Source organism: Xenopus laevis, chromosome 5L (genome assembly GCF_017654675.1).
Source record: "Xenopus laevis strain J_2021 chromosome 5L, Xenopus_laevis_v10.1, whole genome shotgun sequence".
In the NCBI taxonomy this organism is placed as follows: Eukaryota; Metazoa; Chordata; class Amphibia; order Anura; family Pipidae; genus Xenopus; species Xenopus laevis.
The window spans coordinates 138,527,171-138,544,568 of record NC_054379.1 but is presented as its reverse complement, the minus strand read 5'-3'; the positions used below and the strand labels follow the sequence as shown (position 1 = coordinate 138,544,568).

General features: G+C 41.5%; 1 protein-coding gene across 1 annotated transcript; it reads right to left on the bottom strand.

Annotated features, from left to right (window-relative positions):
* Positions 1-5,809: 5,809 nt before the first annotated feature.
* Positions 5,810-15,105, bottom strand: slc19a3.2.L (solute carrier family 19 member 3 gene 2 L homeolog). The gene is made up of 5 exons (XM_018263933.2): positions 14,844-15,105; positions 12,760-13,531; positions 10,178-10,370; positions 8,209-8,347; positions 5,810-6,215 (listed from the first exon to the last, which is right to left on the bottom strand). Exons 1-5 carry the CDS (start codon positions 14,991-14,993, stop codon positions 6,003-6,005), a joined length of 1,467 nt encoding a protein of 488 aa, XP_018119422.1. The 5' UTR covers positions 14,994-15,105; the 3' UTR covers positions 5,810-6,002.
* Between the last annotated feature and the right edge of the window lie 2,293 nt (positions 15,106-17,398).

Here is a 17,398-nt window from a genome sequence, read left to right as displayed (position 1 = left end):
TCTTTAAGGCTCGTACCGGATCTAAGGATTGTGGAATCCTAGATGGCTGAGTTAAGTCTTGAGTTTGCAAAGTAGGAATGACAATGTCCTGGTTCACATGAAAGGCTGAAACCATCTTAGGTAGAAATGCAGGATTGGTACGGAGTACAGCTTTGTCTGGATGAAACTTGAGCCACGGTGACTTACATGACAAGGAAGCTAATTCCGATACTCGCCTTGCTGATGCAATGGCCAAAAGAAAAACTGTTTTGAGGGTTAAAAACTTAAGGTCTATCGATTCCACTGGCTCAACGGAGTTGATTGAAGAGTTTCTAGAACTAAGTTCAAATCCCAGGAGGGAATACGGCTTTTAGTCGGTGGTCGGAGATGAGATAACCCTTGAAAAAACAATTTAACTTCTGGCAGCAGAGCCCATTGATGTTGAAATAATGCGGCTGAGGCTGAAGCTTGCACTTTGAGTGATGAAATACCGAGTTGCTTGTCGAAACCGGCTTGTAGAAACTGAAGGATCTGAGGTGACTCACAGTTTATCCAAGATAAATTATGATCCTCACACCAGGAAATGAAAATTCGCCAAATTCTATGGTATGATCTGGCTGTGGTAGGACGTCTTGCAGATATTAAGGTATCAATCACTGACTGTGGAAATCCTTTCTGTTTCCAGAGGCTGGATTCAAGAAGAAAGCCGTTAAACTCAGTTTGTGCACATCCTGGTACCAAGCTGGACCCTGAGTCAGTAGATCTGGTGTGATGGGCAACCGAAGTGGCTGATCCGCCAGCATAGCTATCACGTCCGCAAACCAGCTGCGAGCTGGCCACCGTGGCGCCACCAGGATAGTAGGAATCCCCTCCTGACGGATCTTCAGGAGAGTTCGCTGTAGAAGTGGCAATGGAGGAAACACGTAACCCAACTGGAAGGCCCACGGAGTAGCTAACTCGTCGACAGCCTCTGCCATTGGGTCCCTGATCCTTGAGAAAAATCTGGGCACCTGAGAATTGTGTCGGGATGCCATTATGTCTACACAAGGAGTTCCCCACTTGTCGGTGATTAGACGGAAAACTGATGTCTTGAGTTGCCATTCGCCCGGGTCTAGTGTGTTGCGACTGAGATAGTCCGCTTGCCAATTCTGGAGACCCGGAATGTAGATGGCCGTTATGGTCGTAAAGTGAGTCTCTGACCAGTTGATGATCTTGGATATCTCCAACATTGCTGCGGTACTTCGAGTACCCCCTTGCTTGTTGAGGTACGCTACAGCAGTACTGTTGTCCGATTGGATGCGGACATGAGACTTTCCGTGCAATGCCGACCAATGAGTGAGGGCATTGTAAATTGCTCTGATTTCCAATATGTTTATGTGGAGGGTCTGCTCTTGGGGACTCCACAAGCCCTGGCAGGATCGGTGTTGCCAGGCTGCTCCCCAGCCTTTGAGGCTGGCATCTGTGGATATGACAATTGGAGCTGGTAGATGCCACGTCTTTCCTCTGGAAAGGCTGTCTGGTTTGGTCCACCAGCGAAGGCTGGCAAGGACGGTCCCCGAAAGAGATATTGTCTGAGAAAGATTCTGGTGATCTTTGTTCCACTTCCGCAGAAATTCCCTTTGAAGTGGTCTCATGTGGAATTTTGCAAAGGGAACGGCGTCTATGGTTGACGCCATAAGGCCTAGCAATTGAAGAATTGAGAATGCTGTTGGAGCATTGGTTTGCAGAGAAATTATTGCTGACTGGATGTGAAGGATCTTGTCTGTTGGTAGAAAGAGGCTTTGAAGCGTGGAGTTGACCACCATGCCTAAAAACGGAAGAATCTGAGTTGGAGTGAGTATGCTCTTTTGATAATTTATTATCCAGCCGTGTCTTGTGAGATGGTGAATACAGAGTTGTGTTGCTAGAACTGCTTTTGGGCTTGATTCTGCGAATATTAGGATATCGTCCAGGTATGGATAAATATGGATGCCGAAAGAACGAATCACTGCTACAAGTGCCCCTAAGACTTTCGTGAACACTCTTGGTGCCGACGTTAGGCCAAAGGGCATTGCGTGAAACTGAAAATGTTGCTGGTTCATGAAGAATCTCAGATATTTGAAGTGATCTGGATGTATTGGGATGTGTAGATACGCATCCTTTAGATCCACTTTTGTCATGAATGCGCCAGCTGGTATGGATGAAGTGATGGAGCGAATTGTCTCCATTTTGAACCTCTGGTATTTGACCGACTTGTTGAGTGGGTGTAAATTTAGGACGGGACGGAAACCACCGTCTTTCTTTGGTACCAAGAAGATGTTTGAATAAAAACCCTGAAAGTGTTCCTCTGGAGGTACTAAAGCAATCACTCCCTTTTCTTGAAGGTCTCGAAGAATAGAAAGGGTGGCTTCCACTCTGATGGGATCTGAGGGATGCTTTGAAGGAACAAAACGGAAAGATGGAGGAAATCTGGTGAAGAATATTTTGAGGCCTGTCGAAATAATATTGAGGACCCATTGGTCTGTAATGGAATCCTGCCAAATTGGAGCAAAACGTTTTAGTCTGCCTCCCACTCCTGGATCCGTGTGACCGGTGGAGTCAGGAATTCTGACTTTTGGGAGGTCCCCCTTTCCTTACAACTTTGGATTGTGATTGCCATGGTTTGAACTTCTTGTTCGAAGTATTGGTGTTGGGTCTACCTCGGTTGGATTGTCTGGAGTAGGATCCCCAAGACCTATGATGGTAGTTCCGCTTGTGCTCCACTTTATTGGTTCTCTTACCCTGGGGAAGGAATGCCCTTTTGCCCCCTGTGACTTCTGCAATAATCTGTTTGAGTTCTGGACCAAACAATTGCGTTCCTTCAAACTTTAAGGAAATCAATCGGTGCTTGGAAGCTGTGTCGCCTGACCATTGTCTTAGCCAAAGTGCTCTTCTGGCTGTTATGGCTGATGCTGAAGCTCTAGCGGTTAACTTAGTAATCTCGAGTGCAGCGTCACTAAGAAAGGATAAGGCCAGAGAGATTTTATCAAGGGCTGTCACTGAGTCGGAATGTTTGAGAAGAGAAGACTTCTTCAGTTCTTGGCACCAGAACTTAGCTGTGCGGGCAACGCTAATGGAAGCCGAAGCCGGACGTAGAACCGCCGCTGAATGAATAAAATCCCTTTTGAGGGCCGATTCCATCTTTTTATCCATGGGATCACGGAAGGATCCTGCATCTTCAGATGGTAGTGTCGTATTCCTGGACAAACGAACTATGGCAGAGTCAACTTTTGGAGATTTGTCCCCAAAATGCTTATTCTCATCAGAAATTGGGTACTTCGTGTGAAATTTTTGTGGAACAATGTTACGCTTGTCAGGTTCAGACCATTCGTCTGATATAATCTGTGTGACAGATTTGCTCGTGGGAAATACTCTGGTCTTTTTATGAGTGTTACCCAATACCTTGTCCACCTTAGAAACTGGTAATGGGGCCTCCTTAATCTCTAGAGTATCGCAAAGATACTTGAGGAGTAACTTGATCTCATCAGGTTGTTTAGGAGAGACCGCTGCATCTGATGCTGCAGAATCCGAATCGGAAGAATCACAATTACTGAGTTCCGAATCTGAACCAATATTTGATTCTGAGTCTGATGATTCAGAAAGAATAGGTACTGGAATCTTGGATTTGATCTTAGGCCGAGTTTGAGTCTGCACGTGACTAGTAACTGCTTGCTGGACAGAAGAATGGATCTGAGCCTGTAACCAATCTAATAAGTGTGACATCTGCTGAGTATTAGGATTGGCGGGTGAATGATCCTGGGGCACAGACTGTGAATGAGAAGTGTGTGCAGGGCTGGCTGGGCCCGGTGAAAAATGAGGGGAGTTGGGAGGATCCTGACACGCATGCACCATAGCAATAGTAGAAATAGGTACTGGTTGTTCCAGTTCATTTTCTGAATCAGCATATTGAGTAGCCTTGGTTATCTTGTGTAAAATAGGGGGAGAAGGTGAAGTTGAGATCACTTCTCTTTTCTTTCCCTTTTTTCTGGTATGTCTGATGGGTCTCTTAGGATTTTCAGACAACTCTTCAATGAGATCAAATAGTTCCTTTGATTGTGCCATTATTTGCTTTCCTTTTGTAAGGTAAACTCCCAATGCTCCCGCAGAATATTGCTTAAACTACACCAAAATAGCAGAATATACTTAGCTGCTTCACAGGATTCGAGTAGCGTGAATCCGCCTGTGCTGCGACTCCCCAATGACGTCACTTCCGTGCGCGGTCATTTTGGCGCGATTCTGAAGAAACATCGTGAGCGGAAGTGACGTAGGCGAAGGCGCGTCTAGGAAGCGCTCGCCCAAAGCAACGGAGGAGCCGCGAGTAACATGGTGTATTAGCGATGCCAGGGGAACAAAACCGCCGGTCATCCTGTAAAGGTACCACAGCCATTGGAACCGCTGGTGAATGTGAAGTGGAGCGCACAATCTAATTAATGGTAGAAGGGGCTCACACAAACCAGCAACGCTTTCTGACATAAGCGGAGCACACAATTCAATAGAAGGGCTCAAAGGGTACTATAGGTTAGTAATAATAAAAGGAGCACTCTAAATAAGGGCTCACCTTGAGTAGATCTGTAGATTAGGGCTCTTTCATCTGGGAGAGCACACAACCATGGTAGGGGGCTCAATAACAGATAAGAGCACACATGATGAATACAGGAAAAAAATAAAATAAAAAACTAATAAAAAATGCGAAGAGGATATATGAAGGTGTCCACCTCCGAGCAGGACAAACAAAAAACTGAGGATGGAAGGAGACACAGGAAGAGGAGGAGTTTAAGAATTCATTAATGTTTGTCCTGCCTCCAGAGAGGAGAACTTAACCCCCAGACGTCCTGCACTGACAGGAAGGGCCGTATGCATAAAAATGTGTAGCCTCACCAGGGGCGATCCTGCCCGATTTGCCGCCTGAGGCGGCCTTTGTTTTTGCCGCACCCCACCTCTCACCTGCAGCGCCAGACGGGTATTTTTATATTTTATAAGTGGGATACATTATATCTTTTAGGCATACGCATAACCCGATAACCCTTCTCCCTGTACCCACTTCCCTAAATAATTGGGCAGAAAATATCACTTGAAAACTGCAATTTTTTAAAGCGTTGCTGAGTATTTATATTGTATGATGAGAAACTGAATATATAGTATATAGTGACAGGGTTTCTTTCATATATAGCCATTGCTGCTTGCATATACACGGTATACATATACACATACTGTAAATCTCAGATGAGCACATGACTTAATACTTTAAACTGACTTTATTGTGAGTTCAGAATTTCAGATACTGAGTACAGGTATGGGATCTTTTATCCAGAATGCTCAGGATTTGGGGTTTTCCGGATAAGGGATCTCCATACTTTAAGTCTACTAAAAAAAAATCATTAAAATATTAAATAAACCTAATAGGATTGTTTTGCCTCCAGTAAGGATTAATTATTTCTCAGATGGAATCAAGTACAAGGTACAGGTATGGGATCTATTATCTGGAAACCCATTATCCAGAAAGCTTCGAATTATGGAAAGGCGATCTCCCATAGACCCCATTTTATACAAATAATACAATTTTTTAAAAATTATTTCCTTTTTCTCTGTAATAATAAAATAGTACCTTATACTTAATCAAAACTAAGATATAATTAATCCTTACTGGAATCAAAACCAGCCTATTGGGTTTATTTAATGTTTAAATGGTTTTCTAATAGACTCAAAGTATGAAGATCTAAATTACAGAAAGATCCATTATCCAGAAAGCACCAGGTCCCGAGCATTCTGGATAACAGGTCCCATACCTGTTCTATTTTGTTGTCACAGAGAAAAAGGAAACCTGTTTTAAAACATATGATTTATTTGATTAAAATGGAGTCTATGGGAGATGACCTTCCCATAATTTGGAGCTTTCTGGATAACATGTTTCCAGATAACGGATCCCATACCCGTATAACCATCCTTTAAGTAAAACTGTCTGAAAGCTGTTAATTAGATTCCCCCTTTTCCAATGTCACCCAGGCTTATTGAGTGAAGGAGTGTTTGTGTGAAACATTGTCAGGGTCAACACTTCCAGCTGTAGGTGAGTTTAGTCCGTATCCCTGGGGGGACATTGCCTTGATTGTACTGTGAAGGTCATTGTCTGGGTTCTTGCAGTAGTGAGAGGCGATCAGATATGTGGTCCACAACATGAATATCAAAGCGGTAACAGCAAAGTAGCTTCCATACACCAAAAACTGCAAACAAAAGTGAGAAATATCAGGCTTGTACAGTTTGTTGTTGGAAAAACATGGCTGCCAAACTTGGACACAAAAGATATGGGTATAGCTGAAATAAGACCATGCTGGGGAAAATAAGGCCACAACTTTGTTCTATAATAATCATAACTGCACATGTTATGTCAGCTGCTGAACAAGTTTGCAGGAAGGTACAAAAGGGGGCAATCAGCAGGCTAAAGCCCACTTTCCCCAACATTTAACTCACCAAAGGAATAATACTGCCTAGAGGGAGGGAAGTTCAGGGCCGGATTTACATAGCAGGCGCCCCTAGGCCCACTGTCGTTCGTCGCCCCGTCCCCACCCTTTTATTCAATTAAATTTTCATCATCAGGACCGGGGCACTAGGGATTGGCACATGGGTAATTTTAAAAACTATCGCATCTCCTGCAGCTCCCCAGTGTTTCTGAACCAATGTGGGTGTGGTTGGGTAGCATGCTGCCCCCTAAAATCCTGCTGCCCTTGGCCTAGGCCTTGGTGGCCTCTCCACAAATCCGGGCCTGGGGAAGTTGCCTTACTAAAGCTCATACATGTCAAAAGTGAGGGGCTAAGACTAGCAGCAGAAAATCCAATTCCCCCACCAGCCAATAAAATGAAAACATCATTAGCTTTAGAGTTGGCCCAGAGGTTATAGCTTCCCCTCCTCTTACTGTTTAGTGATTGAGAACGGTTGGATGAGCTTTCTAAAATATTCCAAAGAGACTTGTGATGAGGGCAGACTGGTAACTTTTTATCTGGGGTGAGGGACAAACAGAAATAAAAAGAAAAGACTAAGAGGCCTCTAGAGCTAATGATGCTTTACAAATTCCAAAAACCCAAAGTGATTTTGTACAGGTAGCAGCATTTTATTCAGAGTAAATAAAATAATTATCTGGAAATTTATCTAAAATAAAACATCATTACACTGAGGATGTGATTCTGGTCCTGAGACAGCCATCCCAATTCATCCTCCACCCCCCCATTGCTAATGCAGAGAACATGTTAAAAAAACATAATTTCAGCGCCGGGTAACCTGCTGCACACTGGCACCTGAGGCAAGGTTCCTAAGTTGGCAGGAGTGGTCCTGTGCCAAATCCTTGTGATATTGGACAAGTTACTTAAAGGGGAACTATCGCAAAAATGAGAATTGAACATAAGCTTCATCATACAGAAATAAAAAACTTTCTGAATACAATCAATTCAATATTCTGCATTGTTTCTGAAATAACCAAGTGTATATTCACTATCCCTTTATCAGCATCCGTTTCTCTTCATTCTCTCTTCATGCAGCAGTTGGGTGTGAGATATTCATTGACAGTTAGATCCAGGGCCACTCCTGCCATGAAGCAAGGAGTGGCCAGTTACCAGGGGCGGAAATTTGGGTCTGCTAGTGCAGCCCCCCTCGACCCGCTCCGGCTGAGGCGCCCCTGGTTAGATCCAATATATCTTATAGGGGGGGGCTTCCTTCTCTAGCAGATGAATTAGATGTCACTCAACTGATTCCAGTACAAACAAAATCTTACAAAATAACTGCCTTTTGCACAAATTCTGCATGTAGAGAGACATGATGTCTAGTGATTTTAATAGAGTGAGTTCTAATACATCTTCTATAAGATATATTGGATCTAACTGTCAATGAATATCTGACACCCAACTCTTGCATGAAGAGGGAATGAAGAGAAACAGATTCTGAGTGAGGGATAGTGAAGATAAACTTGATTATTTCAGAAATGGTACAGAATTTTAAATTCAATAAACTGAGATAGGGGTCCCCAATTAAAGTATAGTGTCAAACTATAGTGTCACGCACATGTGCATGATGAGTCAGTCACAGAATTCGCAGAATTATGCGCATGCGTGTGCCCCAACATGACCGCTCAAACTGGGAGCTCCCTCCTTTTGTGAAAGTCTCAGTGCTGGCGGGGGGCAATTTAAAAAAAATATTTTCCAGTAAATAAGATCCTTAATTATATACCTGAGAGGTAATGTCCAGTCCAAGCCCACTGTGATTCGCAAACAATGTCAGGATGGTCTGAAGAACCAACGCAACTAATGTGTTGAAGCCAAAAAGTAGAGCGTAGCGTTCCATGCTCAGATTAACAGCAATGTTGAATCTACAAATAGAACAGCATTGTATTATAGTTTATAATATTGTTTTTTTATTTATGTTTTTTTAACTTTTTTCCTTTCCCAAAAACCTATAGCGGCAATGTCAGTGCACTAGGAAACCTACTATATTGTATTGAAAGGGACATAATCATGCAAAATATGTTACATTTTTACCCAAAAATGTGTCATGTGCAGTACATTATGTTAATGTTTGAATGAAACGATTATTAACATCATTTATAAAGGAGGATTTAGAAACATTTTCTTGTTGCATAAAGGGCCTGAATGACGAATATCTGGCCTAAAAACAATCGGCTCTTATAATGTATGTCCTCTCTTCCCTTAGCATTCTTTCCTGCCTGCACCCGGAACAATTGTGTTGGCCCAGGTGCAGTGATGGCTGATTTTGGTGCAAGAATTCAAAGTCTTGTTTTTCCTCACTGAATCAGCTGCTTGTACTTGCACCCGGGCTAACACAATTGTTCTGATTGAAGGCAGGAGAGGATGCTAATGCCAGCATAGGAGCTGATTCTCTGCCTCGTTTATCAGCAAGACAATTTTCAGGCCAGTATGCTACGACACAGGTGGCAAATATCTGTGAAGAAATGCAAGAGTTTGCTTTCTTGTGCCAAAATCTACTAAGTTTGCTTGCACCTGAGGCAACACAATGGTTCTGGGTGCAGACGGGACAGAAGGCTAATGCCTGCGTAGGGGCTGATTCTCACCCTGTGTATTTCAGCAAGCCAATTTCAGCCCTTGTGTGGCTAATGGTCATGGTCACACAGAGTGTATTTTTTGCAGGCTGAGAGAAGCAGATCCTCTCTGTGTCCCAATTGATAAGAATTGGATCCACCTGTGTGCGCTCACTTGCAGCTAGGGTTGCCACCTGGCCGTTATTTTTTTAATAGGGAAAAAAGAAGGCCGGTATTTTATTCCAGAAAAGGTGGCAACTCTACTTGCAGCGGTGGTCAGCCCAAATACGTGGAATAAAGCATCTTTGGGCTGACTTCTGCTCCGCTGCATGTGACTACACACAAGAGGTTCAGATAAATGGAGCAGGGGCACAGAGCAGTTCCCCTTCTCACAGCCTGCAAAAATATGAAGGCTGAGAGCAGTGTATGCTCCGTGTGCATTTGCCCTTAGGGTAAGGTCACACTGGGCGATTTGGGGAGATTTAGTCGCCTGGCGACTAATTGCTTCGTCTTTGCGGCGACAATCTCCCCGAATGCCTTAACTCTGTCTTGCGCCGACTAAAATTAAAAAACACCTGTGGCATGGCACATGTGTCGTTTTGTAATCCGAAGTCGCCTGAAGTTGCCTTACGAGGAAATCTCGTGCGACTCGGAATACCAAGCCTAGAGAACATGTTGCCATTTGATATCTTGTAGTAGAAACTAGAAGTAATCATTGGCCTTTATCTAAACCACTTATTACTATTATTATCTTCCTATACAGCCTGGGGAGATAATGAAAAGTAAACGCCACTATCATAGGATGGGGCAACTTCCCATTTATATCCATCATTTTTAGTTTCAATTTCCATAGATCTACTTTTTCTACTATTACTTACTTTTCTTATCTGCCCCACTTATCTCGTATAAGCAAATCATTTTGCATGATTGTTATACAAGAGAACTGACTCTGAATTTACTTTTAAGGTGTTCATAAAATAAGAAGCACGTTCTTTTATGTTTTTGGTAAGTGGCTCTGCATAACAAAGGGATTTCTCACATTCCTTAAAGTACAATAATAATAATAATCACATTTGAATATTTATTATGGGCATTTGCAGACTCCAGATTACATAACAGCAGGTTGGCGGAATATGTACTTACGTGGCAATGGTGATGAAGAGCATATAGGAGGATTTGAATATTATGTATCCAGCATAGCTGATCCAGACACTTCTGCTGAAACTCATAAAGAAAAGGACTCCAGCATCAACAATGGAGAGACAGGTAAGAACCGCTTCCCCGAACAGCTCACAATTGACCTTAACATACCCGACTGACAGAGATAATATAGCTCCTGAAATCAGATTGTATGTGTAAGTTTCTTAAGTACAGACTCATAACGTATTCAACTCCCAGACAGTTAGATTACATTGCAGCTTGACTTGGACTTTATTCTCTATTCTCTATTAGTTATTGTAAGAGCATTACAAACTGAGATTTATCTGAATACCTCTTATCTGTAAATATTTGACCATGCAACGGGTGTCCCTTATATTATTAAATGAAAATTAGGAATGTAGAGAAGCAGTTTTGTGTGTGCATAATTAGCTTGTAGGGTTTATTTATGACCACAAGTGCAAAATTTTGCCTGCTTTGGTTTTCTGAAGTTGCCCAAAGTTTTCTTGTGAGACAACTTTGGGTGACTTTGGAAATCCAAAGTGATGGCGTATGCCATCCCGCAAGCATGTGAATCGCTGTCGGTATGGCATACGCTTCATTTCGGATTTCCAAAGTTGACTCACAATGAAACTTCGGAAAACCGAAGGCATTTTGGGGAGATTAGCCACCTGCAGTAGCGAAGATTTGTCACAGCCTAATCTCCCTGTGTGACACCTCCCTAAGTGCTCATTGAAAGCAGTTGAACACTCAAGTTAGGCAGTGGAGGAGGCCAATGTGCCTTCCCCGGCTTAACCTTCTTGAATACAGCAACGTTGAATGCAGGCAATGTTGTAGGTGGGGGAATGCAGTTCTGCAAGGGAGGTTCTAGCCCCAAAGTCACCTGTGCCGAAGTGCAACTGTACTGTTTGTACTAGAAGGGTCGAATTTCCAGTTTAAAACAGGAAATTCAGCTCTTGAAGTTACTGGAGCAGCTTTTTGCTGCCCCTGATAACTTGTGGGGCATTACCTATTGAGGCAAGGTTCTCACCTTGCCTCATGGAAGAAATGCCACTGCAGTACTGACCTGCAGCCAGAGGTGCTAATGACAGAGAAAAAGGGCAAAATTAAAAAAACAAGCCAGTATGCTGTAGTGATGTGCAGACCGACCGTGGGTCGGGCGGGTACGTGACGACCTCGCACCCCCATTTGCGGGTGGCGGTCCCGGTTGAGCTCTTCTTCCTGCTCTCTCCACCCGACACCTTGCACTGCCAGCTTCCGACTTCGGCTTCCTTTTTTATAGAGGCACACCTGCAGGCTAATTTCAGAGATACTGGAATTACAGAAAACTATTACAGCTCCTATCTGAATATTTATTAATGATTTAGGGAGGACATAATTATAAAGAAAATAATGGCACCCTTAATAAGTAATAGCAGTCTCTCAAAGTGCTTAAAAGCACATGGAAACTTTGCCACATATGCCTCCTTCCCCCATATGTAATAAAAAGCATTAAGGGGTTATTTACTAAAACATTTTCTCACTTTATTTAAAAAAAATTAGATCAAACTTCCCATTAATTTACCAATAAACCTTCTTTAAAAAATCGATGCAACAAAAAGTCACAACAAAATCGAGGGTCATTTCGAATTGCCACTCGAACATGTTCCGATTGTTAAAGGGACCATCTGCCATTGATTTCTGCATGATTTCAACAGGTTTTAGCTGGAGTATTTTTAGGTTCTGATTTTTAGCAGCTTCAGAGCATAATAAAAAATGTAGTTTTTCCCCTTTAAAAACTCAACCAGAAAAATTTGAGGTTTAGTAAATATGCCCAGGAACAGAAACTCATAGCAATCAATAAGATGTTTGCTTTTAAACAGGTGACGAGTAAATGCTTCCTGCTGTTTGATTGCTATGGGTTACTGCCCCTGGGCAAATTTAGTGCCTTTTATTACATAACTCTGTTAGTTAATAAGTTAAAAAACAACATTTGTGCACATATCCTTAACCTTGCTGCATATTAACCAGTGCTCCCAATCTACTCACAAAAAATTATTTTTTAAGTCTATTAAATGACACCATCTAGTTACGCCACTGGCCCTAGCCTAATAAATTTATGGAGTGACTTGTTAGTGGCGTAACAGCCTATACAACAGAACCGGGAGAGGCCCAGGGCAAGAGGGGTTTGCTGTATGGTAGTTTGCTGTCCCCAGCCGCTTGTTCATTTGCAGTGAGCTTGAATGAATTAGGGGGTGGGCCTTGAAGAGGAAGTGAGGTCGGGCTTGAGCATGGGTGGAGGGCCCCCTCCAAAGATGTCTTTTCAGGGTGGCCCGGTCCCTTTACAAAGCACTGATAAGGCCATTACAATGCAATTCTGGTAAATGCCTTGCTTATATTACCTTTTAGAGTCTAGAATACAATTTTCAAATTGTCAATCTTATCTTTTACTGCACTTCTAGATGGTCCAAGAATTTGTATCAGAACGTGGGATCAGTATCCAAAAAGATTTTTGCGTATTTAAACCTGAATAATAATTGCACCTCTGTACCATACATAGGAGTTATAGGAAGATACAACACACTCACCTAGAAAGGTGGACACAGCATCAACTCCCGAATTGTATGCATTTATCCTCCCAGAAGGTTCCACATATACCCATAGTAGCTGAGAATAGTTTACCAGTAGATTGTATATGGGTGTGGCCAGGGCCCACCACAAGGACCAGTACAAGATATGGTTGGATGTGTAACACTCTTTCACTTCTTTACACAGAAGCCAAAACACATTGAAGACGTTTGTTCTGCTCGCTTTCTCCGTTTCCATAAGCATGGTGGTATCTTCAGTTTGTCTTTGTGTCTCTGGCAATCCTGTTTCTTTAGATAACATTGTGTCTCCTGGCATCTTTTTGTGAAAGAACATGCTCCTACTGGGTACGGGGAGAAACAAAGAGCACACGAGACTCAATAGTGCTAATGTCAGTGTCAGTATATTGAGGGAGATATAGGAAACTCCAGCAAATGTCATTAGGGTCTGTTCAAGCATGGCACCAAGCATAGCAGCCACCAATGTTATACTTCTGCAGTAACTGGTAACCCTCTGATAATAGACTATGTCCACCATACTGTAGATGTAAGAATAATAGGCCACATCACAGGAGCTGAAAATGGCATAGGTGAACTCTGCCAACTGCATAGCTTGAACACCATGAGTAATCAGCATTAGAAGCAAAGAAATGCTTAATCCCAGGCCTTGCAGGAATATGACTGGTTTGTAACGCAGGTAATCCGTTAGCAGGAACACCGGGATCAGTAATGCCATGTAACTGTAGGTCCATACTGGGAGCACTGAGTTTTTGACCTGCAGGAAGAAGAATAAAACCTATTCACGTATAAAAAGTTCCCTAGATGCTAGAATTTGTATGAGTGGTAAAGTACTGTGCACTGTGCATGTTTTCTTCATGGCCAGCCCCTTTTAAGAATCATGCCTCCATAGCGCTGTGTCCTAAACCAATAAACGGGTAAACTTGACTTCTGGCACATGCTCTAATGCTTTTATGTAATGATCACAATTCAGATCTATTTTAAATCTTTTAAATATTCACATATAAAGCTATGGGTTTTAAACGTTATTTATTTTGAGTTCTACAAAATTAAACCAATATTATTTTCAGAAATTGCCAACCTCTTCCTTGCATCCATCTTTTTTATTACTTAGAAGTCATAGTGCTCACCCCACTATGTTATACAAACAACTTGAATTAATTTGTACACCTAAAATAAGAGCCACCAAATACACGAAGGCACTTTAGTTACCTCAGCGTTTCATGACCATATAAAAACACGAAGCCGAAGGCCGAGTGTTTTTATACAGGTCATGAAACTCCGAGGTAACTTCTAATATCCTCATATTTTGCAACTGGGGGTACTTTATTTATTATAATACACAAGTTTCAGTGAGTCATGTGACAGAAATGACATCAGAACTCACCGTTTATAACTGATGACATCAGAACTCACCGTTTATAAGGATATAATTTACAGGATATTCATGGCTTTTGTGTATTATATATATATATATATATATATATATATATATATATATATATATATATATATATATATATATATATATATATATATATATATTATTATTATTAAAGGGTTCCTGTTCCTCTACCCAAAAACTTGTTTTTCACATTGAAAAAAAATGTAATTTCCAATATACATTCAATATTGAAAGTTATTTGTAAATCTATTTGCTAATGAAAGCAGTATCTGTCGTACAGTTTATATTCTCTGCACTGCTAGCTCTGACCCTTGAAATAATGCTGCAAGGCAGCTGATTAAAACTGAGCAAAATACATTGAGGTGAATGGAGTCCTGTTACGTTAAGAGTGAGACACAGAGAACATAAAGGGATAAACAAACACTCCTTTTACCTGCAATTCCATTTACAAATCACTTTAAAATGATTGAAAATGTGCCATGAATGTTTATTGAAAAGTTGCTTAAAATGGTATTTCTATCTATCTATCTATCTATCTATCTATCTATCTATCTATCTATCTATCTATCTATCTATCTATCTATCTATCTTTACAAATAAATACCTGTACATGTATTCACACACACAAAACACACAACATACATATATGTAATCATTGCCATACCTGCTCAACTGTCAAATTGTGATATGAGCCTGTAAAATATTGGGCAGTAAATGGGTCCAACGCTTTCATATTAGCGCAAAATCCAAAAAGGCAGAGAAGAACTGTGGGATATTTCCATCCGTTGGTGTATTCCTTGCCGCACACTGCCATAGCTCCTTAGTGTGGCCCATGCCAAACCTTTCTGAGAGTTCCTTGCCTTGTCTCAGCTGCCTGATGTTATCTGCATTGAATGCTATGAAAAAGAAGCAGTGGGGAGGATTATGCATGGGAGATGGGTGCAGACACTATGGAATCTAAATTGCTTGTTTTGTTTTTTTTCTGTGGAAGTTTTTGTTCTTTAAATGAAGTCAAACCTGTTATTTAATGACATGGGCACTTGTATTTCTCCTTAACTTCCACTGAAATTTGTTACCGGCGCCGTGAATTATTTATAATATAATAAAGGCATACTACAGAAAGGATAAAGATATACTATGAAAATGATAAATTAACATTTTATTAATAAGTGCATACATATGTCATTGTCTAATATACAGTGAAACCTCAATTTTAAGTACCCTGATTTTAAGTTTTCCTGCATTTTACATTTTTTTATTTGTGATCCCTCCAATTTATAATGCATTTCAATGGGTGCATTTCCCTAATTTTAAGTAATGTTTTCCCGGATTTTACATCAAAATTTTGTCCCGATGTACCCAAGAACTGTTTTTTCCCTATATGAATGTTATTATTTGTGAAATAAAAAGGTTTAAAATACTAAACAGATGCATATTTTGCCATGATTATGCCTTTAAATGGTCAATTCCAATTATACAGTCCTGCACCAATCACTTATTGCTTTAAGTTGTGTATGTGACTTGACAGAGAGACCTTGATGATGCCCCCCATAGTGTAACATTAACGCTGCAATAAACCCTTGTTATTAACACAGTAACTATTGTATATCACAGTAAAATGGCGTCCTGTGCTTATATCCTTTTCGTACTTGAAGAAAAAGTTACTTTAACATTTCCCCGATTTTACATTTTCCCAGATTTTACATAATTTTTTCTTTGTCTCCTGAAAAACCTAAAATTGGGGTTTTACTGTATTAACTAATAGTATTTGCAAATACTAAGAACAAGAAAGGCAGAAATCTCAGATCGGGTGCAGGCACACGCAGGTGAGATTACTGAAGAAATCTGAAATTGCATGTGCCTGCACCTGAGCCGACACAACAGTTCCAGGTACGGGCAGTAGAGGAGGCTAATGCCCACATAGGGGCATATTTTTGATTTCAGCCCCATGTGGCAGTAGCCTATTTGCTTAGCCAAAACCAGCCCCATTAGCCATCAGCCTCCTATCCTGCCTGCACTCGGAACCACAGTATTGGCTCAGGTGCAGGCACACATGGCTGATTTTGGCAAAGAAATGCAAGACGTGTGTCTGAACCCGAACTGGTACAACGGTACCGGGTGCATACAGGAGAGGTGTGGCCTCCCCTGCAAAACATCTTCAAAACATGGTCTGGGCCCCCCTTTTTCCCTGGGCTACTGCATGGTCTGCTTCCTCTATAGTTACACCACTGAGTATGACACTAGCCTTAGGGACTCTGTCTCCGGTACTGTCCCCATGATAAAAGGTGGGTTGGACTTGTTCCTCCTATTGGTAGTCTTCCTCTGTTTGTCCACATCACATACAATTGATGAGCTGTCTAAGCAGTTAAGAGACCCCAACAATATTCCTGCCTCTCTTACATTCCTCATCCCCTGTAAAGTTTTGCAATTGGAACTCTTTGGCACCCTGAGTATCTGCCTACTTAAAGGATTAGTAACACTAAAATAAAGTGTTTTAATGGAATGACAATATAATGTACTGGTGCCCTGACTGTAAACTGGTAAAACTGGTGTGTTTGCTTTAGAAACACTACTATAGCTTATATAAACAAGCTGTTGTGTAATCATGGGGGGCAACCATTCAAGTACAGGATACACAGTAGATAACTGAAAAGTTCTGAAGAATCCCACACAGAGCTTATCTGTTATCTGCTGTGTATACTGTGCCTTTTCTTGTTTTTCATCTTTGCATGGCTGCTCCCATTGCTACACAGCAGCTTGTTTATGTGAACTATAGTAGTCTTTCTGAAGCAAACACATCAGTTTTACCAGTGCAGGGCAACACTACATGATATTTTCAACACTTTCATTGTTTTGTGTTACTGTTCCTTTAACCTAACACTGAATCTCAGTGAGTTTGCTTCTATGGTCTAATCAGATGTGCTGCTGCCATGAGTCGAACTCGCCTCTGGGGGCATCAGCGAGCAAGTTTTCAGGGGCGGCAAAAAGCCGCCCCATGTAAAACTGCAAATCCCCCCTATTGACACTAGTAAAGAGTTTATCACTGAAAGCCAAAAAGAGAAAGAAGCTACAAAAACGCCCAATATTCACTTTCAACGAGCTTCCAAGTTTAGTAGCGGAGACTGGAGTAACGGTGTAAGGCTAATGGCACTCTAAAATTTGTTTTGCCATGGTTTCTAATTCTATTGATATTAAAACACCTGCTACCACTCTGCCATT